This window comes from Perkinsus marinus (genome assembly GCF_000006405.1).
Source record: "Perkinsus marinus ATCC 50983 genomic scaffold scf_1104296953538, whole genome shotgun sequence".
NCBI classification, from domain to species: domain Eukaryota; phylum Perkinsozoa; order Perkinsida; family Perkinsidae; genus Perkinsus; species Perkinsus marinus.
This window is the reverse complement of record NW_003208445.1, coordinates 603-26575: the sequence shown is the minus strand read 5'-3', so window position 1 is coordinate 26575 and position 25973 is coordinate 603. Positions and strand designations below refer to the sequence as shown.

Here is a 25973-nt window from a genome sequence, read left to right as displayed (position 1 = left end):
GAAGAATTGGTGACTGTACTAGATTGTTGGTTTTGTAGTTGTCCTGGTACTGCTATATTTCCCATGGCTGATCTCGTTTACTTCAACATCGATGATGGTCTCGGAGAGGGTCTCGTAAGAGGTCTCCGTTCCGGCTTTCTCACAGCTGACGATTATCGTCGTATTGCTAATGGAGAAAATTTGGAGGGTAAGATTTGCTCTCCGCACTCGATGGAAGTACATTTGCTATATCGTCAGATCTCCGAACAGCTCTCGAAGATACAGACTATGGCACTTTCCTCCAGGATGAGCCTAGTCCTCTACAGGTGAGCTACGCTGATGTTGTTTTTGATTCATTTTTCGACTTGCAGGCTTCCACGATTTTGCGCAAGTGCCATGAGCGCCTCGCTGAGGAGTTCGACTACGTCAGAGCTCAGTCGGTTGGCGAGATGGCTAAGTAGAAAACTAGAATTCCACTTGGTTGTATTTATTATCGACTCCAGGTTCATGGATTATGTCCGTCAAGAAGCTATGATCGACAACGTGGTGATGCTCATTCAGGGTACCATAAACAACAAGAATCCTAAGGTAGAGGAGCTACTACCTTCCCAACCACTCTATACCATCATTCAGGATCTTCTTGCCCGATGCGATCCCCTTGGCTACTTTGAGGAAATGAAGACTATCCCCGGCATGGACTTCACCCACGGTTATGAAGACCTCTACCGTACCATCCTCATTGATACTCCTCTTGGACCGTATGCAATACAAATACAATTCATAGGGTGCGGTTCATCGGTCCTCTTGTCAGTTACTTCGAAGAGTTCCTCAACTCCAAACAAGTTCACACTCACACTGAGGGTCAGGGCTCTGGTGCTCAAAGCGGTCCGAGCGGCGCTACTGCTGTTGTTCAACACGGTGAGGTCCATAACGTCCTCACTGAGACCGACCTTGAGATCCTTAGAAATGTACTTACATGGCTGGTAGAGCTACTATGGTTTTTATTGCGTATCTGATCAGTTCTTGAAGAAGTGCTGGATGGAGAGTTTCTACCGTTTCTGCATGGACGGTAGTGAGAACAGCAATACTGCGGAGGTCATGGGTCACATCCTGAGGACCGAAGCTGATTACAGAGTAAGACGACTGGCTATGCTATTGGGTATTGCTGGTCTCATTGTAGGTTTTAATGGTCACTCTTAATGCCTTGAATTCGCCCCTTGGCACTGCTCAGAACTTGGATGAGCGTAACGCCCTATATCCCAATTTCGGGTAAGTTGCGTCATCATTTGCCTTAATGGTTGAAATGTCCTCTACCTCGTCGCAGTTACTTGTATCCTGAGGGAACTGACAAGCTCATGAAGGCTACCTCTGACACTGCTGTTCGCGCTGCTTTAGAGCCCTACCTCAAGTAGGTTGAGCGAGGTCGATTTAGTTGAAAAGGAGTTTGCGTTGTAGGTATGCTCAGCTGTATGATCAGTGCAAGCAGTTCTATGAGCACGACTCGAATGTCGACAAGACCAATCAGGGTCGCTACAAGTCTATTGAGGATCTCTTGTACGTGGAGTCGGTACGCATGTTCGAGAACTCTTTCGAGCAACAGTATCACTATGGTATCATCTACGCTTGGGTGAAGCTGCGTATTCAAGAGATGAAGAACATTGAGTGGATGGCCAATATGGTAGGTTTATTCGTTGCTAGTATAGCCGAGCCACTTTCCTTGTGTTTAGATTGTCCTCAAGAAGAAGGAGCATGTTGAGGAAATTGTTCCTATCTTCGCTCCTCGCGTGTAAAGATGGCTTGTAGTGGCAGCAGCTGATGAGGATGATCATTCGCCATCCTCGATTCCATAGGGATAGTTATGCTACCCTAGACTTTTGTTCATCACTGCGTAGCTCCTCATTATCATTATGATGGTGCAGCGCAGCATAGAGGGATTGGTGTCTAGTGATACTTGAAGATTTCCAAGTAATATTCAGCAACCATTGTGTGGTGTAGTCAATGATTAGTGCGGCGAGGATGGTAGTAGTAGTCGACTCCTCCTTATGAGAACAATCACAACTTTATGCGCCTTGTTGTGAAGCGTTGCGTGCATCAATCTCGGGTGGTGATGTATATGTGGCGAAGGTTTTTGCTTCTCGTGAATACAGGGTGAGGGAAAAGAAGACCGAGAACAGCCCAGAAGCCCTGGTCGTGGCTGTGCATGACAGTCACAATGTGGAACACGGCGTTGACAGATTAGAAAAGTGAGCGGATTGTGAATGCATTCGGTGAGGAGGAAATAGAGCAGATTAATGAGGGTACTAACAGCGGAAACCGTAAACTATCAAGACTCGTTTGGAAGGACACCTTTGATGGGTGTCGGGCGATGGGGAACAGAAGCCCAAGTGAGTCGAAGTGTCAATACATGCATATTAACTCTACCTTAGGTGATGCAGTGCTTGGTGATGGGTGGTGATACAGCAATACGGGATCGAAATGGATTCAGTGTTATGCATTATATTGCGAGGCGGAAAGAAGAACCTCTCCCTCGACAGGTAGTTGATCGCTCGAAATCGTGCTCACTTGAAGAGCTCATTGTAGTAGTGTATTAACAATATACGATGGGAAGTCTCTTTAGTGCTTGTTTTTCTCGGTCAACAGTGTGATAGTGAGCTTGGCATAACGAGCTGTCTCACCCTGACGTCTAGTCTGAACATAAGCGTGAATTCAAGCATGCTTCAGTCTGAACAGCTTTAACGGGTTGTTAGCATTAGAGCTGATGCTGAGCCGGATAAAACATCTGTGAGGCTTCAGATCGTCAACATGGTGGACTCTCTCATCAAGGCAAATGCCGAGGCTCTGTCCCCTAGCAAGTTCGGAGAGACACCACTTCACCTGGCGGCTCGTGGCAGTACTCACTCAGCCGTGGCTCGAGAGCTCATCGAGAAAGTAAGGCTTATGAGTACGAGTAAAAGAGACCTTGTGATGCGAGTCGATTAGCCGGGGAGGAGAGGCTCCTAGGAGTGTCTTCATCCCTAGGGGGTCGCTTGGTAGGATTTTACCTAGCGACTCTCATAGTTGACGTCGACTCGGCCCGGCGCGTTCTTCCCCCTATGCCCATAGATGTTTCTATAGCAAGCATCTATGTGGTATTGGGTCTGGTGATAGATACTGGGATGCACTGTGAAAATATCAAAGTGCCTTGAAGATTCACCTCGTCCCATTATTTACGTTCCCTTGATGGCGCGAGTGTCGAACAGTTCACATGCTCTACGAGACCTCATCCAGAGAGCTTTCTATAAGCGGGTCTATCCAGCGGTAGCGGTGGAACAAGCACTCGGCGAGGGCGCTGATATCAACATTCAAGATCCCTATGGGCGAACGGTCGTACTGTTGTGTGCACGATATGGTACGGCAGACCTTGTGGTGTGCATTCGAGCTTAGTTCGCAGGTTCACGTGATCACCTAAAGAAGCTCATAGAGGAGCACCATGCGGAAGCTTTACAGTGTGATAACCTCGGAAATACGGCCTTGCATTACTGCGTTCGTCCTCGCTCGAAAAAAGGAATGGGCCCGGTACAGCAGCAAAAACTTATGATAGAGTAAGTCTTCGCGTCCTTGCTCTCCTCTATTGGTTTTGAGGTACTTGATTGAACGCGGAGTGTCGGCTAGCAAACCGAATAAAGCGGGAGAGTCTGCAATGTGGCAAGCGGGGAATTGTTGTCGTAACATGAAGAACCTTTTTGAATTCATTCTTGAAGCGACGGATAACTTTACTAATGCTCATTAACTAGAACTTGCATGTACTGTCCTTTGTGACGTCAACTTATATCACGGTTGTCCAAAGTTGTTATTTATGATCTCAAGTTGAGAAGTATTACCAATTTGCTGATATTTATTCTGTAACTTCTGAGAGTGCCCTGTTTTACCTATATAAGGGAGATTGTTACTACTTCCCACTCACCAGTTGGAATGTGCACGCGTGTGCAGTGCACACGCGTCTCAAGCTACACCCGTTTAGAGGGGCCATGACCATTTACCGTCGCTCAGTAACACAAGCTTCCTCCCACTCGATGAGGAGCTGCAGACACTTATGATGAGAGTTATAAATGTTCCCATTTTTGCTGAGGGCTTAGCCGTACTTTAAACCATCAGCGAGATGCGCGGACATTGATTGTGTCAGATGTCCCTATCGATGACACCCTCTTTTTGCGTCATTTCAGTCATGCTACTACGCTGAGCGAAAGGTTCTTGTTATCTCCTGTAAAGCCAGAAACAGGGCCTAGGATCTCACCATACAGCTTAGAGGCTCTCTATCAATGGTGTTTTCGTAGTAGGCAAGGTAAGGGTTTCTTGTCGCCCACCGCGAACGATTCTCGGAGACCGGTATGGTTGGTTCATGGACCGGCCAACATTTGTATCCCGTGTGTTGCCGTTGTGACTTCCTATAGCTCTCGTTTGTGTCTCCTTGAACTTTCCGCATGATCAGTTTCGCCTCGGCCTGCGGCTGTGAACTTCATTTGCATCCCACCTTCTGAGTCCATGGTGGAGATAATCAGCTCACACAGTAGGAACAGGCCGAATAGTATAATGATCGACTTCGATGTTCATGGTCAAAGAAAGATCCCAAGTCGACGTGTCAACGTGGAGAGACCGATTAGAGCATTCATCCTTGTGCTACAGCGCGTAGCACAAAAATGAATGCTGACCTGAACTGATACGGAGCTGAAACTCCTTACCACCAATGGCATGCGTGCTCAGTGAATTGCTGAATCTGATCGGATCAGAATTTCCCTGTGTCAGTGCGCCTCCTAGTCTCGTGATACATGAAGTATTTGTCATGATTTGTCAGATCCGAATGCTGTCGCTTTCTCACAGCCTCGGTGGGATCGTTGTAAACAGTGCCAGAGTGAAGGAAATGAATGTGCTTACATTCATGTCTCATTATTAATAACAGTAAGTTCATTCTTGTTCAGAGGTTGTGAGAGCAATTAGTTCTTCTCAATTGGTTTGCAAGTCGCTTCCGAGGAGGCTACTGCTAGGAGACCTCGGAATCCGAGGTTAGGATTGGCGCTGTTTAGAGGAACTCTCACAACCCAACAAAATATCGATGAAGTAATCATTAACGAAATCAGATGGGAAAAGACAAAACCTGCTCGGTCTGCAACGGCGTTACATCCGTGAGTCACGGACCGTGACTACAGAGGGCGAGGGCCATAACTCTATTTCTCACGCTCGCGAATAGAGGGAAGTACCAGACGCTCGTGACACAGATGTAGTAGACTTAAATATGATGCGGGGAGCTCCAGGCGAGCTGGACCAACACGGTTGCGAATCATATTCGGAGCTAAAGACCGAGTCTTTACACCACAATATACTCGACTTGTACCGTATGGGAAACACAGTAGGAGCAAACCGAATACAATAGTGATGGATTTAGGGACAATCATGGTAGGAGAGAGACCTGAAGTCGACGTGTCAAGATAGAAAGACCGATCAACGAAGTGACGCAATGTTCAAAAAAGTGGACTTGCAGAACGGAAAAGTGATTGGTTTTTTTAACACATATCAGAAATCCTCGGCAGCCACTCATCTGTTCGAAGACTAGATGTTCTTTCTCAAGCGAGTAGCCGGCGAGCCCAGAGCTGCTTGGACTGCTTTGGAGGCATCGATCACCCCGATATCAGATACCTCAAGCCAATTTGGTAAACCATCGGTCCGAGACTTGATAAGAATGTCCGTTATTTCTTGGCTCTCTAGACCGAGCGTACCCAGCAAAGCCGCTACACCGGCGGTCGTAGGAGTTGACATCGATGTACCACTCATATAACCATAGGACCCGCCCGGTAAAGTTGAATAAACATCAATACCGGGTGCGGCAATCTTTGTTGCAAAACCAGCATTCGAGAAAGGGGCCATAATGACGACCTCGGTGGGGTCAGAGGTACTGGCCGCCACACAGAGCATTGATGGTATTTCGTTCGCATAAGTGCATGGAAAGGTTGGATGAATAGCCAAATTGACCCTCTCATTTCCAGCTGCAGTCACAGCCATATGCCCAGCAGCAGCGGCGTTCGTGAATGCGGCCCTCATTATTTCACTGTCGGTATACCACCTGTAGGAGTGAGAGGAGAATGCTGCCCCGTTTTCGACGGCGAAGTTGATGGCCCTCGCTGCGTCACTCATAAAGCCGTTTCCTGTGTCATCAAGCATCTTGAGTATCATCAGCTTCACATTGGGTACTGATCCATTGATATTGGCCACTCCTGCAATGCCAATGTTATTATCAGTCTGAGCGGCAGAGTTGCCAGCACAGTGAGTACCGTGGCTGTGTCTATCAGTCACATCAATACTGTTGGTTATGAAGTTGTAACCGATGGAGTTGTCAGCTGGGTTCCTCCAGAATTGATTAACCAGGTCAGGATGAGTCATGTCAACACCAGTGTCGCTGATGGCCAACACGACATCCTCCAGCTTCCGTCCGGCTGAGCGAGCCGCTTCCCAGGCAGCCGCTAAATGGATAACCTCGAGGTTAGGCTGACAGGATGAGCCGGGGTCGTTTGTGCCGAGAACAGAATTGCCACCAGTGCAAGTTGCCATGTCCGCCGCGAGGATCGGATGCAGTGTGACCCTCGAGTCGGGCTCGCAATCGAAGTCGATGCTCAGCATATTTTTAGCTCTCCTCAAGTAGTTTAAAATTTGGCTGTGACCAACCGGGCATCTGGAGTCCACAATTTGTATGCCTATCGCCTTCAAGTCATAGACCATATCATCTCGTGCGAAGCATCGTTCACAATCATGGTCGTCTTGACTGAGAGATTCCACCAATCCACCTGAGGCCGCGAGAGTCTGTGTCATAATTCTTGATACATGACGAATGTCGAGTGGGACTCCACGATGGGATACCCTCAGCAGTGTGCGATTAGTAGTGCTCTCACCGAAGGCGATAGTACCGGCGAAGAAAGCCCACAAGAAGGCCAAGCGCTTAGGCATGAGGCTGTTGAACATCTGCAGAAGAAACGAGACTGCTCTTTTGGGTTAAGGATTAGTCTCTCCAGCGCTCAATCGAAGGAAACCTTAAGCAAAAGGTGAACATTAGGGAGTAATGATCAACTCAGTTATACGAGGAATTGTGGCCGGTCCTGCAGCTGCCGCTGTACTCGCACGCATGTACCGAAGCCCCTTTGCATTTTGTCTTCCTTCTGGTTGTGCATATCGTCAATTACTTCCATACAATTGGCGAATTACACTCCGTGCCATCGTCAACTCGTATCTCCAAAGTTCTAGCAGAGCAGGATTTGCTCCGAATGATCTTCACCACTCGCGATCAGAGATATAGCCTGAATACTCCTATCTTGTCCTTCCTGATTCTTCCAATCGCCACTCCCCGATACATGACTCATACAAGTCTTTTTCCTGGCTTTAGCTTCTACCTTTTACCGCTCGCCCCGTAGCTTGACGTGAGCTTCGCGAGTAACGCTGTTCTGCGGCAGAACTTCTGCCATTGTTAGAGTTGTTAGAGTAAAGCCGACACGCTTCGGCGCGCCAATGTATATGCGTACGCATCATGTCGATCCATCGCTGATCGTTGACCCCTTATCCCCATATATTGGTCTATACCGATCCATTCTGTTTTTCAGCTTCAATAACGGGCTGGTTCCTGTATCACGGGTGCTCTACAACTCCCTCAGCAGCCATCTAGATAAATCTCTTTAATTACGGTTCACGAAATCCTTAAGGACTGGTTCACGAAGAGATACACACTGTCTACCAGACAGAGTAATGGTTAAGAAAAGGAACATAAGGAGGGCTGTAGCACAAGAATGAATGCTGATCCCAACTGATACGAAAGTGAACCTTCTCACCACTGACGGTATGCGGGCTCAATGAATTCCTGAATCTGATGAAATCAGAACTTCTCTGTGGCCGTGTCCCTTCTAGCCCCATGCTCCACCGAACGTACCCTGCATGCACGGCCATCTATCCAAAGTGTCCCCGTGACATGCATGTCAGCCTCAACACCCGTTCAAGCATGTTAAGGCACAACGGGTCCCGTTGTGAATCCTTTGCCGGCATCTCTGGCAGAGATTCTCTGCCCTCAAGTGGAGTTGACGCTGGTGGCAGCGAAGTAGATTTCTGCATTCTCTGGAGATCTGCGATCAATATCGCCGACAAATGATATCGTTTTGCCTTGCGCTTCAGCGAATGATTGTGCTAGGGATGTCAAATGCACCATACCGTGGGAGGGCATATCCCGATGCCACCCCGAGGGGTGGCATATCTGCCCCGACCAGAGAAATTTGTCGTGCTGAAGCATATCTTGGAGTGGCATAGCTGCCCCGCGCGGAGTAATTGACTCTACTAAGTCTTACCTTGGGATGGCATAGCTGCACCGCCCGCAAGAAACGATTGTACTCAGGCATATCTTCGATGGCGTAGCTGTCCCGATCAATCGGAATCGGCTCTAGCAATCGGACGATCCGAGGGTTGTGTCCCTCACCAACGGTGTCAGTTTAGAATTAGTCAGAATTAGAGGTCTATCGGCAGCCTCTAGTTCGCGTTGAACTAGAGGCGCTAGTTCAGAACTAGTTCAGAAACCAGACCGAGTATCTCTGTCTTCTTGCCCTATCTATAGGGCGGCCACAACAGATCGGTTTGAGCCCATGCGCGGTGTGATTGCCAGTTGACGCCTTAGGGGACGATGGGGTATGAGTCGAGCCCACATAACTATGATGATGTTATCCTTCGGTGCATGATAATGGTTTAAGTTCATTTGTCTGTTGGTGGTGAATGCGGGGACTCACTCGGGTCACTTTTAATGCCGCTCCCCTTCACTCAACGACGGATCTTTCGCAATTATATTCCTGACTATCTATGTCGTCACTCTCACTCTATCTCCACGTCGACTTGTGATTTCTATGGGGTCCGCATAATGGGGACAAGGCTGATCTCTTTAAGAGAATGCTTTTCCGACCAAGTACAGATTAATCCAATGGCGTGGATGCAGAAAATGCTCGAGTCACGTCTAAAAGCTTTCGTGCTGTACCAGATGCCGCGTCAGGAGCACCGTGATATTCCACCACCTGGTAGATTGGCGACGTCCCAACAGAGGAGCTGTGAAAATTGGGTCGAATATATCCACACAGGATCCAGGTACATGGAATTCGGCTTGGTTTATCGGATGAGAACTCTCGATTGGCGGCGAAAGATGCTCCTGAGACCGTTGTTTACTTTCCAAATTGCTGTACTGTGCCATGTGTTGTTCTCAAGTGCTGCTGGTCATTTTATGGGGTACTACTCATCAAAAAAGTATAGACTATGTTTTTGTGTGGTTCTATCCTATACCGCTTAGCACTCAAGACTCTGAACCCAGTTCGTCTCTCGATGGAATCTTGGAAATGTTTTCATCTACTCCCATTATGACTGGCTCGCCGAACGGTCATAGACAAAAGCAATCGGTGAACCCGACTAGGGGATTCAAGACCGGACAAGACATCAAGGTGACCTTTGGCCTTTGCCCTTGATCCCTCTGATAACAGCGTGCAATGGATCTATTGCCTTACGCCTTGATAAGGCGTAATCCTCAACTGCTCCGATTGTCAGGAATTCTCTCGTCTGCAACAACAGAGGGTCGATGAAGCGAAAAGAGTAGCACGAGAATAGATGCTTTTAGCGCATATTATGCTCAGAGCAATGCCTTGTCTTCAGACCGACAAGCTCTCTTCCGAGCATTTACTCGAAATTCAGGAGGAGAGACAGATGGTCAAAGGTCTGGTGGATTCGCCCATCCCGACTGACGTACGGGGTCGGCGATGCGAGGGTGGATGCATACGGGTTGCCTTGGTTCAGGAAACAATAGAAGCTTATAATAAGCGGATGAAAAGACGTGAAGAGTTCACTGCAAGGTACGCAAGAGCAATCCATCCATCATGACCTGAGCTCACTAATGGGGGCATTTTGTTTCTTCTCCATAACGCTTTCTGACATATCGACTTGGCATGAGTGATTTGACAGCCAACCCTTGTGTTGCTTAGGCGGAAGGCTCATCACGACAAAGCTTTGGAACATTACAAGGAGTTCTTTGCTGTCGTAGCGGACGAATGCGCTGCTGAAGTAATTCAACGGATGCTTCGATCTGTCCACGAGTTGTGCGCTTCGTTTCTTCTTCCCAGGTGCAGCTCGTGTCGGAGGATCTCAAGGCTTGTATGGGAAAGCAGGATCACGAAATTTCGGCTTTACTATGTGTGATGGAATTTGAAGAGACGGATCACGCGGGGGAGGCGATAATGAGTGCTCCTTTCAAAATTAGTTTAGAAGTCGGGAATTGAGATCCTGTAGGGTCTAAAAGCGTTGAGTGGATTGATGAAGTATTGGAGATCATTGAATCCACTATCGCAGGCCGGAGGAAACTGATCGATGACTTTGCACAGCGTTTTGAGGTGAGGTCTGACTGATAACGTGGGAGTTCTGCTGGTACGGAGTCAAAGAATGCCCATACCTTAGACTTGAGCTGTCACATACAAGGGAGCTCTCCTGAAGAACTCGTCTATACTAAAATCGAGTCTATAGACTCTATATCTTCATGCACGCTGGGGTCGTGATATCACGTATTTATGGATTTCATATTCCCTCGAATGGCCATCGACAGTCAGCTAATGATTTGGGGGTTGTTGTTATTGTTATTATCGTTGTTGTTGTTGTTGTTGTTGTTGTTGTTGTTTTCGTCGTTGTTGTTTTCGTTGTTGTTGTTTTCGTTGTTGTTGTTTTCGTTGTTGTTGTTGTTTTCGTTGCTGTTTGTTGTTATTATTACTGTTATTTTCGTTGCTGTTATTGTTGTTTTTGTTGTTTTTGTCGTTGTTGTTGATTCAAAGTTTGATGCCAATAGGCTTAACCAGACTATGCCAAACTACTATGAGCAGTAGTAACACCACGTATTGTAACAGATCCGAGACTCAACAGTTGGCGAACTGACTAGCGACAGAGCGCAGGCAGCGCTGGCCTGTGGAATCGGATGATGACGACTAAGATAATTGATTATTCTACATTCCATATATTCAAGTATATTCAACATATTGCATTTCCATTCAGTATATCTGCCCACTTGGAAGATTCGCCCGAGTTGTGAGGAAACGGTTGCCAGTGAAACGGCAGAAGATTCCTCTCTCAGTTATTAGTATCTGAGTTTTGTGGTCTCTCAAGCTGTCATTCGCCTCTCGGCGATCCTTGTCCCGTCCCTCTACTCGTGGCTCTTCTACCTCTCTGAGCTACCGAGGTTATCGTATACTTGCTTCTATACTATCTGGGTGGCTCTGCGTTCTTTTGATTTGGGATATCATCAAAAGATCTAACATGGTAACAGCTGTTGACATCGATACCTGCAACACGAGGTCTGGTCTGGCAAAACTGAGGTCTACATGTCGACGGCAGCGTACTATACGTCTCAAGGAGCTTGTGGCCGTGCAAGAGCAGCTAAGCTCTACTGACATTCTCTCTGTCGACGATGAACAGCGAGAACAATTGGCTGTAACTGAAGCCGCTCTCGAGGAGGAGGTTGCGGCCTACGTCGATCTTGTGGATAGATGCACGGCCAAGATCAACAAGTTATTGTCTGAAACCCAAGCTCCAGTTGAAGGCCTTTCTAACAATCCATCTGATCAGATGGAGTTGCTGGTGAGCACTATCACGGACGCATTTCAACGTGTCGCTCCTTCTACTACCACCACATCAATAACAACCAAGTCTGGTTCGAGAGTGCCGTCCTTAGGAGATGTGGTCAAGTTCAATGTCACATCGCGGACTCTCAAAGATATCTATCTCTTGCCCCTGCAATATCGCAGATTGGAGAGCCTATTCCTTTCTGCAGGATTCGGAGAGTTGGTGCCTACTGCTAATGGTAAGGACGAGTTCCAACCGCACCCAACACTGAGGGTTCCTCTGATAGAGAAGCTACTGGAGACATTGGCTCCCCACAGTACCCTGTTGAGTGAAGCTACTCGTCTCATTGACTTACCTAGCATTGGTTATGATTGGCAGAAGGTCAAAAAAGCGCTCGTCGAGAAGTACTGTAGCCCAGTGGAAATGAGGAAGGAGGTGCTTAGGCGAGCAACCCAGCTGACTTTCTCCGGTCCTTCTGGTGTAAACAGATTTGTTGATCAAGTTCGTGATCTACGCTCACTACATCTAATCAGTCTCCGCAATACACCCCCTGAGGTCGGCGATCGCAGAGCTACGAGCGACGATTCAACTGAGCCTATTGATGTCACAGCTCACTTTGTCGATCTGGCTCTCCGGCCTCTACCGAACAACATCATGACCGAACTCATCAAAGAGGTCACGGCGGTAGCGCGCCAAAGCTATCCGGAGAGACGCAACTGGGAATGGCAGCGTAAGCTCCCTCTAGACGGTGGGGTAGGTACAAGTACCATATTGGGATTACTCACAGAGCTCTGCTATGCTCACAACTTCACCACTGAGTCTAAGAAGCCTAAGTCTTCTACCCCCAACAACCAGAACAGCAACGCTTCTGATGTGAGAGATAAACTGTGGCATACGTCTGATCAGCGGAGTTCCACAGCTAACAACCAACAGAAAGCAGCTCATGCAGAAGCGGTATCTTGGGCGAAATCTCAGCCGTACGTCTTGCTTGTTATGGGCGATGGTGTGAAAGGTGCTACACCGTCGACGGCAGGGTTCTCCGAAGCGACAGAGCTGAAGTTCCTGACCTCCAAAGGGGGTAAACCCTACTGCCTCCTCTCATTTGGTGATAAGGCTCGTGCTCTCAACTGTGTCTCGGAGTACTTCAATGATAAGACGAGGTTTGGTGTAGTCAAGGAGTTTGACACCAACTACAAGCGGAACTCTCGTCATGGCCCTCGTCAGCCAAAAAACGGCGGGGGGAGTGGAGGCCACCAGTAGGAGACCTCCGCGAGTCCCTTGTTCCGAATCCTACTATCACTGACACTTCACAGTACTGCACCGACCTGCGTGATCTCTTAACTACCCAGTCAGCCGTACCCAACGAAGCTGATCTATCTATTCCAACTCTAGCCTCTAACACTGCTAATCTACACTCTGACATGGTAGCAATCGCCATCGAGCCATCTTCCCCCCCAGCTTCGGAAGTGGCTCTTACTCTTCGTCTATCTCAGAGCTGCGACTCAATGGTTCTCCGTGGCATCGTCGACTCAGGCGCTACTTGCTCATACTTGATCGTCCCTCACGAGTTTGAGGTCCCGTTTGCGATCAAGGCTCTGGCTTCACCACCCCGTGTACAGCTTGCGGATGGTAGCACCGTTGTTATCTCCAAGTCCGCCTCTCTCAGCTTCGAGGTCTTGGACTTGACATCTGGTGGTTGGTTTGGTGAGAAGAACCACGACTTCCGGTTTCTCCGCCTTGGTTTATCTGCTTCTGGTGGCACTAAGGCCCCGAGTTCTCGTTCGTACCCCTATTGTTTAATCGGTCGAGATCTCATAGGTGCCCTCGGACTTGTTTGTCATGGTATCGAGCGCGCTTACATCTCGGAGCATCTCGTTCATGATGTCAGCAGATCGACAACCACCTCACCACCGTCACCAGCACCTGACGCCACTGAGGTCATCGTCGATTGCGACACTGCTTACGTCGCCGACTCGACACCATCAGCTGTGGATGACCAGCTTCTCATCCGGCTACCAACTACTGCTGAGTCTTCTCTGCTCAAAGTTCTAAACGAGGCTGTCATAGCTGGTTGGAAGCCAATACCTTTGTCTCCTGGTTACAAGACGAGGATCCGTAAGCTCTCCAACAACGACAGTCGTGATGTTTTCATGCAACAGTTCGTCGCCGAGCTTTATCTACCGTCACTCAAACTGCAACAAGTCCAAACCCGTGACTATGCGAAGGCAATGTATTCAAAGCTTCCCGATGACTTGAAGGAGCAATATAAGATAGCTGTTGAGGACTACGTGTCGAAAGGGCTCTGGCAGAAACCCAGTCAAGAACTCAGCCAGTCCTATGATTTTCGACGACTTCCTTTCTCTAGCACCTTTATGGTGCACGGTGGCAGTCGTCGACCAAGGTTAGTGATCGACTTACGAAGTACCAATGCCCTGTTACCGAAGACCACTGCTTCCATGGCTAAATTATGGGAGGCTACTACCTCTCTGCGTGTACTTTCCCCTAACACTATAGCCGTCGCTGATATCAAGAGTGCCTTTTATTCGATACGGATATCATCCGAGTCGAAGTTGCTCTACTTCAAGATTCGTACTGCGGTAGGGGACTTCATCACTACCAGGGTCGGTTTTGGATGCTCCCCAGGACCAGGCTCTCTCATCAATACCTTGGGCGATTTGGTCGAGCGCTATCGGTCCGGCTTGGTATCTCTCCCAGGATGGGTGATCGACTTCATTGACGATCTGATCATAGCAGGTTTCGCCTGCGCTGTTGTTAACAACTTGGCACAGCTTCTGTGGCTTCTCCAACTCGTCGCCTTCTGTGCTCAGCAAAAGAAGCTCGGTATCATCTGTGCACCTTCACAGGCGGATACAGTTGTGAAGCTGTTGGACGAATGTAACATCAACCTCCCTGTTGCTGAGTCCATCTCTATCTTCAACGCTTCTTTTCGGTATGAGACCTCTCACTCTGATAAAGCTCCTCCGGTGGTGCTGCTTGCAGTCGATTGTAGGAGGACTGAGCGTATGGAGAAGGCCATCTCTTACCTAAACGGCGGTCGCGCTATCTCACTACGACTTACCAAGAAAGCCTACTTCTGTCTTGCTGGCGTAATCTCTTTCGACTGCTCAAGACTGCACGGTGAGATGAGACTGCTGGGAGACGTTATTCGGGCATTTATTGGAAGTCGTTTTGCCTCTACCCCATGGGACAAAGAGTGTGATCTTAGTTCGCTCAACCCTCGAGATCAGTCATGCTTTACTGAAGTCGTCAACTGGGGTCTTGAGCTCTGCAAGGCCGAGAGTAGTCCCTGTCATCATACCTCTACTGTCTATGAAGCTGGTGACGAGTCGTCTCGAGTCTCCCTGGTGGCATCTTGCGACGCATCACTCTATGGTGGTGGTATCGTAATCTCTCGTGATTGCCCTGGTTCTGGTAAGCCACCCGAGATCATTCTGTCGGACTGTCTGAGGTTCTCTCGCACACAGGCTAACTATAGCGCCAATCGTCGAGAGCTTCTAGTCTGCTTGCAGACTCTCCGTATACTGTCGTCGCTGGTCGAGTACCTCCGTTCAGTTGCTACCAGTCAATCTCGCGATCTGGCTATCGCCATCACTCTACAATGTGATAACCGCTCCTCCATAAGCTGGATCAACGACCCTACTGCTGTTGTCCGTCTCAAGACATCTAAGGCCCTGGAGAAGCGGTCGATCATACGTCTGGTGGAGTGTATCGCACAAGAGATCAGTTGCATCAGATGTTCCGGTGCTACTATCACTGTCTCTCACGTGCGAGGTTCTTCCAATGTCCTTGCTGACGCAGCAAGTCGCTGCCTAGACAGGATTGTCCCCAAGTCTGGCAATCAGTCATTAGGTGCACTCCTTCTCTCCAGAGGGGAGGGCGAGGGTATCAAGATCAACGAGATCTACAACTCTGTCCGGGAGAATACCGTCGAGGTCGTTGGGCGAGACTCTGATGATCCTACTGACTGCTGTTTCGCTCTTACTGATCCTTGCCTCACAAGCTCAGAGTGCGATCTCTGCGCTCTTCTCCAAGGAACACAGAATGCTCGGATTCGTTGTCATGCTGCCCATCATCCCGACTGCTGCAGAGTCCTGGAAGATATATCCATCGACAGAGCTACGCCCAGTTCTAGCTTCATCGCTCGGAACATCATGGACGATATAGCGGGGACCGCTGACGTCCTCGACACCATCAACTGCGTGTTCGAACTTCGGGATGATCTACAAGTTGCTGCTTCTGTCCAGACACAGTCTGAGCCCATCGTTGAGGTTATATCCGCTTACTCTTATGATCTCGACGACATCCTATGGCGTGTCGAACTTCTCCGGAAGATTCTGAGGGTCCTTAAGGATAATAAAGAGCGGCCTGATGCTCGTAGGCTCAACGTGCTTCTTACAGATCACTGGGGTCATGCCAACATCAGAGCAGCTTGCCGATCAGCACAACGTCAAATGCTTGCATCCCCTGTTAAGAGCACAATCGGCAACAACTCAGCCCAACATGGTGGTCCGGTTCACTTCTCTGTCGACGCTGAGCTCGCGGATGTCTTCGTACATCGGTCAGGTCTGAGTGATGGCTCGGTTATCCTATTGCCCATTGTCCCACGAGAGGCAACTATGTTCGGCCGGAAGATAGTGTTGGACGCTCATCGCGAGAATGCTCACCCGGGTGTTCCGGGTACTGTCGGCTTCATCCGTGACTTCTATCTCCCAGCCGTCATTGGTCTCGCTAAGTCGGTGGTTAGCAGTTGTATATGCTGTCGTATATCCAATGCTTCTCGAGGGTGGCATACGCCCCCAGGGACGGCTGACGTTGACTCTATGGCTCGTTATGGTCCCTATCACTGCGTCACCATTGACGTGGTCAGCCTAGGCGAGAAGACGCACGCATTAAGTTGCCAGTGTCGTTTTACTCGTCATGTCACCTGGCAGCACATTCCCGACGAGACGACCAGCTCAATACTTGACGCCCTGTGTCGAGCTCAGGTTCGCGCTGGTCCTTTCAGGATCATCCTCTGTGATAGAGCTTCGTATTTCAGAAGCACTATCTTTATAGACGAGGTTGCCCGACGGCTTGGCTCTGAGGTTCGTTTGCTATCGAGGCATGCTCCTTGGGAAGGCGGTCATGAACGTCATCACGGTGTTATGTGTGCTCTGCTACGCAATAGCCTACGGCATAGCGGCGGTAGACTTCTATCTCTGACTCCACAGCAACGCCAAGACCTGTTCGACCGTATATGCCTGGTGCACAACAACCTACCTCTTGGCAGCTACTTGTGGCTGAGCGGCGACAAGCTTCCTGTCTGCCCAGAACTGCTTTGCAATGGTCGCCTTCGTTCACTCAATCGCACGACCATGATGTTCTGTGACAACGTACTGCCGTATAGAGCAGCTCAAGCAGCCCAGCGTACCTTCTTGTCCGAAGGTTGGGCTCTCATCAAGCGTCGTAACAGTGCAGTCAGACCCATCACTAGAGTGGCTCATGATGCCTTCGACCCTGGTCGTACGGTCCTTGTCTACTCCCCAGCTCCTCGTAAGCTAGCCAAGAACTTCACGATTGCTCACGTTCATCAGAAGATCTCCCGCAATCGCGTCGAAGTGATCCTACCCACTGGTGTCAAGACCGTGGAGAATATGTACAACGTCCTACCCATTGGTCGACATCCCGAGGACTATCCAGCCCGAACTTGCGGACCTTCTCTCGTTGGGATGCCCATCCGAGTTTGGATATCAGACACTAATGGTGCGGGTCGGTGGTATAGTGGCTTCATCACGGATCAGTCCAGCGACTTCGAAGTTTTGGTTAGCTGGTCTAACGGCGACCCTGAGGAATGGCTCAACTTGGCGACCGAGCGCTGGCAGCCCTCAACTGATGACGGTGTTGGCACACCGCCAGGGGGGCGTGTGGAATCGGATGATGACGACTAAGATAATTGATTATTCTACATTCCATATATTCAAGTATATTCAACATATTGCATTTCCATTCAGTATATCTGCACACTTGGAAGATTCGCCCGAGTTGTGAGGAAACGGTTGCCAGTGAAACGGCAGAAGATTCCTCTCTCAGTTATTAGTATCTGAGTTTTGTGGTCTCTCAAGCTGTCATTCGCCTCTCGGCGATCCTTGTCCCGTCCCTCTACTCGTGGCTCTTCTACCTCTCTGAGCTACCGAGGTTATCGTATACTTGCTTCTATACTATCTGGGTGGCTCTGCGTTCTTTTGATTTGGGATATCATCAAAAGATCTAACAGCCTCACTCGATGAACTCAGTGCTGGAGCCGCCAAAGTAGGGTTATTTATAGTACGTTGATGAGATTTTGAGGAAGGTGCGAAGCATAACTGAATTCCAAATTGGAATTTCCAATACTGAAAATTCTCTTGAACGTTGTGATCAAAGATTTCGATTACTCAGAGTGTTTTTAGAACTATGCCACACAGAGGGAAGCTATGGACATGATTCGGAAACATATCGGAGATGTAGGCCAGAAGCTCTATGAGCATTTGGTGGCCGAGATAGAGCAGATCGACTGCAGGGCAAGATGGGGCGAGGTGGGATCATTTGTTACTCTCGAAATATCCTCCTTGTGATTGACTCGTGTAAATTCGCTATGAACTCTTCTTAGCGTCAGTCTGGCAAATCTTGAATGATTGATTTTGCGGTCAGCAGTCTACCGCGGCCGAAGTGGTTGATGCTGTGGTCGTCCCCGACCTTCAAGCCTGCTATTCCCAGCTGGACGCTTTGATCTCGACAACCAAGGAGAGACTGGATGAACTGGAAAGAGAGCAGCACACTAGGTAACGACCCATCACGGCGGGGACTTATATTAGAAGCTCACGCAGATGCTCCAAAATGGCAGCACTTATAATGAGCACATCAGTGGCTCTGGAGGATATGCGGTCTCAGAAACTGACTATGATGGAATTCTCTCTTGGTGCTGTTTATCAAGGACCTCTTACAACCCAACAAAATATCGATGAAGTAATCATTAACGAAATCAGATGGGAAAAGACAAAACCTGCTCGGTCTGCAACAGCGTTACATCCGTGACTACAGAGAGCGAGCGCCATAACTCTATCTCTCACTAACACGAATAGAAAGAAGTACCAGACGCTCGTGACACAGATGTAGTAGGCTTGAATATAATGCGGGGAGCTCCAGGCGAGCTGGACCAATACAGTTGCGAGTAATATTCGGAGCTAAAGACCGAGTCTTTACACCGCAGTATACTCGATTTTTACCGTATTGGAAGCACAGTAGGAGCAGACCAAATACAATAGTGATGGATTTCCCGATAATCATGGTAGGAGAGAGACCTGAAGTCGACGTGTCAAGATAGAAAGACCGATCAACGAAGTGACGCAATGTTCAAAAAAGTGGACTTGCAGAACGGAAAAGTGACTGGTTATTTTGAAAGAAATCAGAAATCCTCGGCAGCCACTCATCTACTCGAAGACTGGATGTTCTTTCTTAAACGAGTAGCCGGCGAGCCCAGAGCTGCTTGGACTGCTTTGAAGGCATCGATCATCCCGATATCAGATACCCCACGCCAATTCGGTAAACCATCGGTCCGAGACTTGATAAGAGTGTCCGCTATTTCTTGGCTCTCTAGACCGAGCGTACCCAGCAAAGCCGCGACACCGGCGGTCGTAGGAGTGGACATCGATGTACCACTCATATAACTATAGGACCCGCCCGGAAAAGTTGAATAAACATCGACACCGGGTGCGGCAACCTTCGTTGCAGAACCAGCACTCGAGAAGGGGGCCATAGTGACGTCCTCGGTCGGGTCGGAAGTAGTGGCAGCCACACAGAGCATTGATGGTATTTCGATCGCATAAGTGCATGGAAAGGTTGGCCAACCATCTAAATTGGCCATCTCATTTCCAGCTGCAGTCACAGCCATATGCCCAGCAGCAGCGGCGTTCCTGAATGCGGCCCTCATTATTTCATTGTCGTCAAACCACCTGTAGGAGTGAGAGGAAAATGCTGCCCCGTTTTCGACGGCGAAGTTGATGGCCCTCGCTATGTCACTCGTATAGCCCCCTCCTGTGTCATCAAGCATCTTGAGTATCATCAGCTTTACACTAGGTACTGAGCCATCGATATTTGCCACTCCTGCGATGCCAATGTTATTATTAGTCTGAGCGGCAGCGTTGCCAGCACAGTGAGTACCGTGGCTGTGTCTATCAGTCACATCAATACTGTTGGTTATGAAGTTGTAACCGATGGAGTTGTCAGCTGGGTTCCTCCAGAATTGATTAACCAGGTCAGGATGAGTCATGTCAACACCAGTGTCGCTGATGGCCAACACGACATCCTTCAGCTTCCGTCCGGCTGAGCGAGCCGCTTCCCAGGCAGCCCCTAAATGGATAAGCTCGAGGTTAGGCTGACAGGATGAGCCGGGGTCGTTTGTGCCGAGAACAGAATTGCCACCAGTGCAAGTTGCCATGTCCGCCGCGAGGGTCGGATGCAGTGTGACCCTCGAGTCGGGCTCGCAATCGAAGTCGATGCTCAGCATATTCTTAGCTTTCCTCAAGTAGTTCAAAATTTGTTTGTGACCAACCGGGCATTTGGAGTCCACAATTTGTATGCCTATCGCCTTCAAGTCATAGACCATATCATCTTGCGCGAAGCATCGTTCACAATCATGGTCATCTTGACTGAGAGATTCCATCATTCCATCAGAGGCCGCGAGAGTCTGTGTCATCATTTTTGGTATATGACGAATGTCGAGTGGGACTCCACGATGGAATACCCTCAGAAGTGTGCGATTAGTAGTGCTCTCACCGAAGGTGATAGTGCCGGCGAAGAAAGCCCAGAAGAAGGTTAAGCGTTTAGGCATGAGGTTGTTGAACATCTGCAAAAGAAATGAGACTGCTCTCTTGGGTTAAGGATTAGTCTTCCCAGTGCTCAGTCAAGGCAGACCTTGACCCAAAGGTGAACATTACGGAATAATGATCATCTCAATGTGATTGTGATTTTCTCGATGAATCATACTCGTTACACGAGGAATTGTGGTCGGCCCTGCAGTTGCCGCTGTACCCGCACGCATGTACTGAAGTCTTTTCAGCTGAACAGCTTGTCTTCCTTCTGGTTGCGCATATCATCAATTACTTCCATACCATTGGCGACTTGCACTCCGTGCCATCGTCAAGTCATGTCTCCAAAGTTCCAGCAGAGCAGGATCTACTCCGAATGATCTTCACCACTCGCGACCAGAAATATAGTCCGAATACTTCCATCTTGGCCTTCCTGACTCTTCCAATCGCCACTCCCCGACACATGACTCGTACAAGTCACTTTTCCTGATTTCAGCTTCTAGTTTTTCCCGCTCGCCCCGTAGCTTGACGCGAGCTTCGTGAGTAACGCTGTTCTGCCATTGTTAGAGTTGTTAGAGTAAAGCCGACACGCTTCGGCGCGCCAGTGTCTATGCGTACACATCATGTCGATCCATCGTTGATCGTTGACCCCAGTTGACCATTGTGACTCCTTATCCCCATATATTGATTTATACCTATCTATTCTGTTCTTCAACTCCAATAACGGGCTGGTTCTTGTTTTTCGGGTGCTCTACAACTCTCTCTGCAGCCATCCTAGATAAACCTCTCCAATTACGGTTCAGGAAAACGTTTAGGAGTGGTTCACGAAGAGATATACACTGTCTACCAGACAGAGTAATGCGTTAAGAAAGAGAACATAAGGAGAACAAGAATGAATGCTGATCCGAACTGATACGGAAGTGAAATTCCTCACCACTGATGGTATGGCATACCGGGTATGCGGGCTCAATGAAATCCTGAATCTGAAGAAATCAGAACTTCTTTGTGGCCGTGTCCCTTCTAGCCTCATGCTCCACCGAACGTACCCCGCATGCACGGCCATCTATCCACACTGTCACCGAGACATGCATGTCAGCCTCAACACCCGTTCAGGAATGTTAAGGCACAACGGGTTCCGCTGTGAATCCTTTGCCGGTATCTCTCCCCTCAAGTGGAGTTGACGCTGGTGGCAGCGAAGTTGACTTCTGCATTCTCCGGAGATCTGCGATCAATATCGCCGACAAATGATATCGTTTTGCCTGGCGCTTCAGCGGATGATTGTGCTAGGGATGTCAAAGGCACCATACCCTGGGAGGGCATATCGCGATGCCACCCCGAGGGGTGGCATAGCTGCCCCGACCAGAGAAATTTGTCGTACTGAAGCATATCTTGGTGTGGCATAGCTGCCTCTTCCGGATAAGTTTATTGTACTAGGGCATATTTTATTGTACTAGGGTATATCTCAAGATGGCATAGCTGCCCCGCGCGGAGTAATTGATCGTACGGAGGCGTATCTGGTGGCGGCATAGCTGCCCCGGCCGGAGAAGTCTCGTCTTGCTGAGAGAGGAATAGGTGCCGGTAGCGGCAGAAAAATCTCAGCGTTCCCTTCGAGCACGACAGACCACAAAGAGCCCGACTCAAGACCTGCTTGGCTACACGTTTGAAGCACTTACTCGACACGTTTACCATCCGCGTTGTGTTTCTTACTGGATTTGTGATGCGTTGAGTCACTCGATGCTCTATTTCGCTTCACCGACTCGAGTATAGACAATCGGATGAATAACAATGAAGCGCAACGCCTAACGATATTATTTTGCGCCATTGTATTCCTGGCTATCTATGTCATCACTCTCACTCTCTATCTCCACGTCGACTTATGATTCCTATGGGGACAACGCTGCTCTTTCCAAGAGGATGCTTCTCCGACCAAGTACAGATTCATCCGCCGTCGTGGATGCAGAAATTGTTCGGGTCACGTCTAAAAGCTTCCGTGCTGTACCGGATGCCGCGTCAGAAGCATCTTGATATTCCACCACCTGACACGCACTTGCCCACTGCCAATGGAGACGCCTCCGGTGAATCACTTACTATAAATACTATGTGAGTACCTACCACTGTACGCTGAGCTGTCCGTATCGAGAAAGGTTAGGCCGGCCATAGGGCTGGTACTGTGCAGTCCGGAAACAGCCCCTGACAACAGCGGAGCTGATTGCCAGATCGGGTCTGATGTCGAGAATGGCGAAGTCCCAACAGAGGAGCTGTGAAAGTTGGGCCGAATATATCCACACAGGATCCAGGTACATGGAATTCGGCTTGGTTTATCGGATGAGAACTCTCGATTGGTGGCGAACGATCCTCCCTAGCGTGAGACCGTTTTTTACTTTCCAACTTGCTGGACTGTGCCATGTGTTGTTCTTAAATGCTGCTGGTCATTTTATGGGGTAGTACTCATCGAAACAGTAGAGACTATGTTTTTGTGTGGTTCTATCCTATATCGGTTAGCACTCAAGACGCTGAACCCAGTTCGACTCTCGACGGAATCTTCGAAGTGTTTTCATCTACTCCCATTATGACTGGCTCGCCGAACGGACATAGACACAGGCAATCGGTGAACCCGACTAGGGGATTCCAGACCGGACAAGACATCAAGGTGATCTTTGACCTTTGCCCTTGAGCCCTCTGATAACAGCGTGCAACGGTTCAATTGCCTTACGCCTTGATAAGGCGTAATCCTCAACTGCTCCGATTGTCAGGAATTCTCTCGTCTGCAACAACAGAGGGTCGATGAAGCGAGAAGAGTAGCACGAGAATAGATGCTTTTAGCGCATATTATGCTCAGAGCAATGCCTTGCCTTCAGACCGACAAGCTCTCTTCTGAGCATTTACTCGAAATTCAGGAGGAGAGACAGATGGTCAAAGGTCTGGTGGATTCGCCCATCCCGACTGACGTACAGGGTCGGCGGATGCGAGGGTGGATGCATACGGGTTGCCTTGGTTCAGGAAACAATAGAAGCTTATAATAAGCGGATGAAAAGACGTGAAGAGTTCACTGCAAGGTGCGCAAGAGCAGTTCATCCATCATGACCTGAGCTCACTAATGGGGGCATTTTGTTTCTTCTCGACTACACTTTCTGACATATCGACTTGGCATGAGTGATTTGACAGCCAACCCTTGTGTTGTTCAGGCGGAAGGCTCATCACGACAAAGCTTTGGATCATTACAAGGAGTTCTTTGCTGTCGTAGCGGACGAATGCGCTGCTGAAGTAATTCAACGGATGCTTCGATCTGTCCACGAGTTGTGCGCTTCGTTTCTTCTTCCCAGGTGCAGCTCGTGTCGGAGGATCTCAAGGCTTGTATGGGAAAGCAGGATCACGAAATTTCGGCTTTACTATGTGTGATGGAATTTGAAGAGACGGATCACGCGGGGGAGGCGATAATGAGTGCTCCTTTCAAAATAAGTTCAGAAGTCGGAAAATGAGTTCATGTAGACTCTAAAAGCGTTGAGTGGATTGATGGAGTATTGGAGATCATTGAATCCACTATCGCAGGCCGGAGGAAACTGATCGATGACTTTGCACAGCGTCTTGAGGTGAGGTCTGACTGATAACGTGGGAGTTCTGCTGGTACTGAGTCATATCTGAGAACGCCAATGCCTTAGACTTAAGCTGTCACAGACAAGGGAGCTCTCCTGAAGAACTCGTCTATACTAAAATCGAGTCTATAGACTCTATATATTCATGCACGCTGGGTTCGTGATATCACGTATTATGGATTTCATTGTCCCTCGAATGGCCATCGACAATCAGCTAATGATTCGGGGACAAATAATAAACAAAACACTCTCAGGATAGGACTGGTGCTCGTGTTTCTTCAGGATATTGAGGTTACTTTACGCAAAGATAGGATAGATAAACGTTTGAGATCCTTGACAGAGGAGCTTCTATTGGCTGCTCATGCTGATGAAGGCAGTGTGCAGCGGTGAGTCAGTGCCTCTATCTAGAATGCGTTAATCCATTAGTAGAAGATGATTCAGTATCTGTGCAGGATCATCGCCGATTTAGCCACTGAGGCGAATGCTATCCTCGCTGACAACAGAAGAGAACACGTCGATTTGTTGCACAACCTTCGCATACTCAAGTGCAATGACGAGAGGATCTCCCTCGTAGAGAGATGGTGTGTGCCGCTCGGCTGATCTTCAGTAACGGTGTCGTCCTAATCATCAGGGAGCGCGGTCGGCACCGATGGCGCATGAGCCGCCACGATCAAGCTATGCACAGGGCTTTGAAGAGGCTCCGAAGTTCTGAGTTCCAGGACCCACCTGAGCTCGTTACAGTGAATACTCTGTTTATCGGTTTCAAATGAATGCAACCGACAGGTTTTTGAGTCCCTCAAGGAGAGTCAAGCGGACGTGTTGACTCGTCGACTTGAGACTCTTGTGGAGGTAGCGTTGTTTTCGTTGTTGTTCTCGTTGTTGTTCTCGTTGTTGTTGTTGTTGTTGTTGTTGTTGTTGTTGTTGATGTTGTTGTTGCTTTCGTTGTTGTTGCTTTCGTTGTTATTCTCGTTGTGCTCGTTGTTGTTCTTGTTCTTGTTGTTCTTGTTGTTGTTCTTGTTGTTGTTCTTGTTGTTGTTGTTGTTGATGTTGTTGTTGTTGTTGTTGTTGTTTTCGTTGTTTTCGTTGTTTTCTCGTTATGCTCGTTGTTGTTGTTGTTTTCGTTGTTGTTGTTGTTGTTTTCGTTGTTGTTGTTTTCGTCGTTGTTGTTTTTGTCGTTGTTGTTGTTGATTCAAAGTTTGATGCCAATAGGCTTAACCAGACTATGCCAAACTGCTATGAGCAGTAGTAACATCACGTATTGTAACAGATCCGAGACTCAACAGTTGGCGAGCTGACTAGCGACGGAGCGCAGGCAGCGCTGGCCTCACTCGATGAACTCAGTGCTGGAGCCGCCAAAGTAGAGTTATTTGTAGCACGTTGATGAGATTTTGAGGAAGGTGCGAAGCATAACTGAATTCCAAATTGGAATTTCCAATACTGGAAATTCTCTTGAACGTTGTGATCAAAGATTTCGATTATTCAGAGTGTTTTTAGAACTATGCCACACAGAGGGAAGCTATGGACATGATACGGAAACATATCGGAGATGTAGGCCAGAAGCTCTATGAGCATTTGGTGGCCGAGATAGAGCAGATCGACTGCAGGGCAAGATGGGGCGAGGTGGGATCATTTGTTACTCTCGAAATATCCTCCTTGTGATTGACTCGTGTAAATTCGCCATGAGCTCTTCTTAGCGTCAGTCTGGCAAATCTTGAATGATTGAATTTGCGGTCAGCATTCTACCGCGGCCGAAGTAGTTGATGCTGTGTTCGTCTCCGACCTTCAAGCCTGCTATTCCCAGCTGGACGCTTTGATCTCGACAACCAAGGAGAGATTGGATGAACTGGAAAGAGAGCAGCACACTAGGTAACGACCCATCACGGCGGGGACTTATATTAGAAGTTCACGCAGATGCTCCAAAATG

At 48.7% G+C, this 25973-nt stretch overlaps 9 protein-coding genes across 9 annotated transcripts; 7 read left to right on the top strand and 2 right to left on the bottom strand.

Moving 5' to 3' along the window:
* The first annotated feature begins 49 nt into the window (after positions 1–49).
* Pmar_PMAR007929 (conserved hypothetical protein) lies at positions 50–1920 on the top strand. Its single transcript, XM_002776396.1, has 11 exons — positions 50–187; positions 238–305; positions 351–436; positions 483–567; positions 613–737; positions 791–947; positions 1000–1113; positions 1160–1248; positions 1304–1387; positions 1435–1657; positions 1707–1920. The coding sequence occupies exons 1-11, from the start codon at positions 64–66 to the stop codon at positions 1767–1769; spliced, it is 1218 nt and encodes a 405-aa protein (XP_002776442.1). The 5' UTR covers positions 50–63; the 3' UTR covers positions 1770–1920.
* Positions 1921–3198: 1278 nt separating this feature from the next.
* Pmar_PMAR007928 (hypothetical protein) lies at positions 3199–3427 on the top strand (the record flags this gene model as incomplete). The annotated part of the gene is made up of 2 exons (XM_002776395.1): positions 3199–3342; positions 3410–3427. The coding sequence occupies 2 exons, from the start codon at positions 3199–3201 to the stop codon at positions 3425–3427; spliced, it is 162 nt and encodes a 53-aa protein (XP_002776441.1).
* Positions 3428–5562: 2135 nt separating this feature from the next.
* Pmar_PMAR007927 (Major intracellular serine protease precursor, putative) lies at positions 5563–6966 on the bottom strand (the record flags this gene model as incomplete). The annotated part of the gene is made up of 1 exon (XM_002776394.1): positions 5563–6966. One exon carries the CDS (start codon positions 6964–6966, stop codon positions 5563–5565), a length of 1404 nt encoding a protein of 467 aa, XP_002776440.1.
* A 2411-nt stretch (positions 6967–9377) lies between these two features.
* Positions 9378–10880, top strand: Pmar_PMAR007926 (hypothetical protein; the record flags this gene model as incomplete). The annotated part of the gene is made up of 8 exons (XM_002776393.1): positions 9378–9458; positions 9562–9606; positions 9667–9756; positions 9808–9863; positions 9993–10071; positions 10131–10248; positions 10297–10397; positions 10830–10880. 8 exons carry the CDS (start codon positions 9378–9380, stop codon positions 10878–10880), a joined length of 621 nt encoding a protein of 206 aa, XP_002776439.1.
* A 427-nt stretch (positions 10881–11307) lies between these two features.
* On the top strand, positions 11308–12873 carry Pmar_PMAR007925 (hypothetical protein; the record flags this gene model as incomplete). The annotated part of the gene is made up of 1 exon (XM_002776392.1): positions 11308–12873. One exon carries the CDS (start codon positions 11308–11310, stop codon positions 12871–12873), a length of 1566 nt encoding a protein of 521 aa, XP_002776438.1.
* Positions 12874–13118: 245 nt separating this feature from the next.
* Positions 13119–17561, top strand: Pmar_PMAR007924 (hypothetical protein; the record flags this gene model as incomplete). The annotated part of the gene is made up of 1 exon (XM_002776391.1): positions 13119–17561. The coding sequence occupies one exon, from the start codon at positions 13119–13121 to the stop codon at positions 17559–17561; it is 4443 nt and encodes a 1480-aa protein (XP_002776437.1).
* Positions 17562–18083: 522 nt separating this feature from the next.
* Positions 18084–18435, top strand: Pmar_PMAR007923 (hypothetical protein; the record flags this gene model as incomplete). Its single annotated transcript, XM_002776390.1, has 2 exons — positions 18084–18185; positions 18304–18435. 2 exons carry the CDS (start codon positions 18084–18086, stop codon positions 18433–18435), a joined length of 234 nt encoding a protein of 77 aa, XP_002776436.1.
* A 640-nt stretch (positions 18436–19075) lies between these two features.
* On the bottom strand, positions 19076–20494 carry Pmar_PMAR007922 (major intracellular serine protease precursor, putative; the record flags this gene model as incomplete). The annotated part of the gene is made up of 1 exon (XM_002776389.1): positions 19076–20494. The coding sequence occupies one exon, from the start codon at positions 20492–20494 to the stop codon at positions 19076–19078; it is 1419 nt and encodes a 472-aa protein (XP_002776435.1).
* Positions 20495–24726: 4232 nt separating this feature from the next.
* On the top strand, positions 24727–25295 carry Pmar_PMAR007921 (hypothetical protein; the record flags this gene model as incomplete). Its single annotated transcript, XM_002776388.1, has 3 exons — positions 24727–24789; positions 24833–24898; positions 25245–25295. 3 exons carry the CDS (start codon positions 24727–24729, stop codon positions 25293–25295), a joined length of 180 nt encoding a protein of 59 aa, XP_002776434.1.
* Positions 25296–25973: the final 678 nt, after the last annotated feature.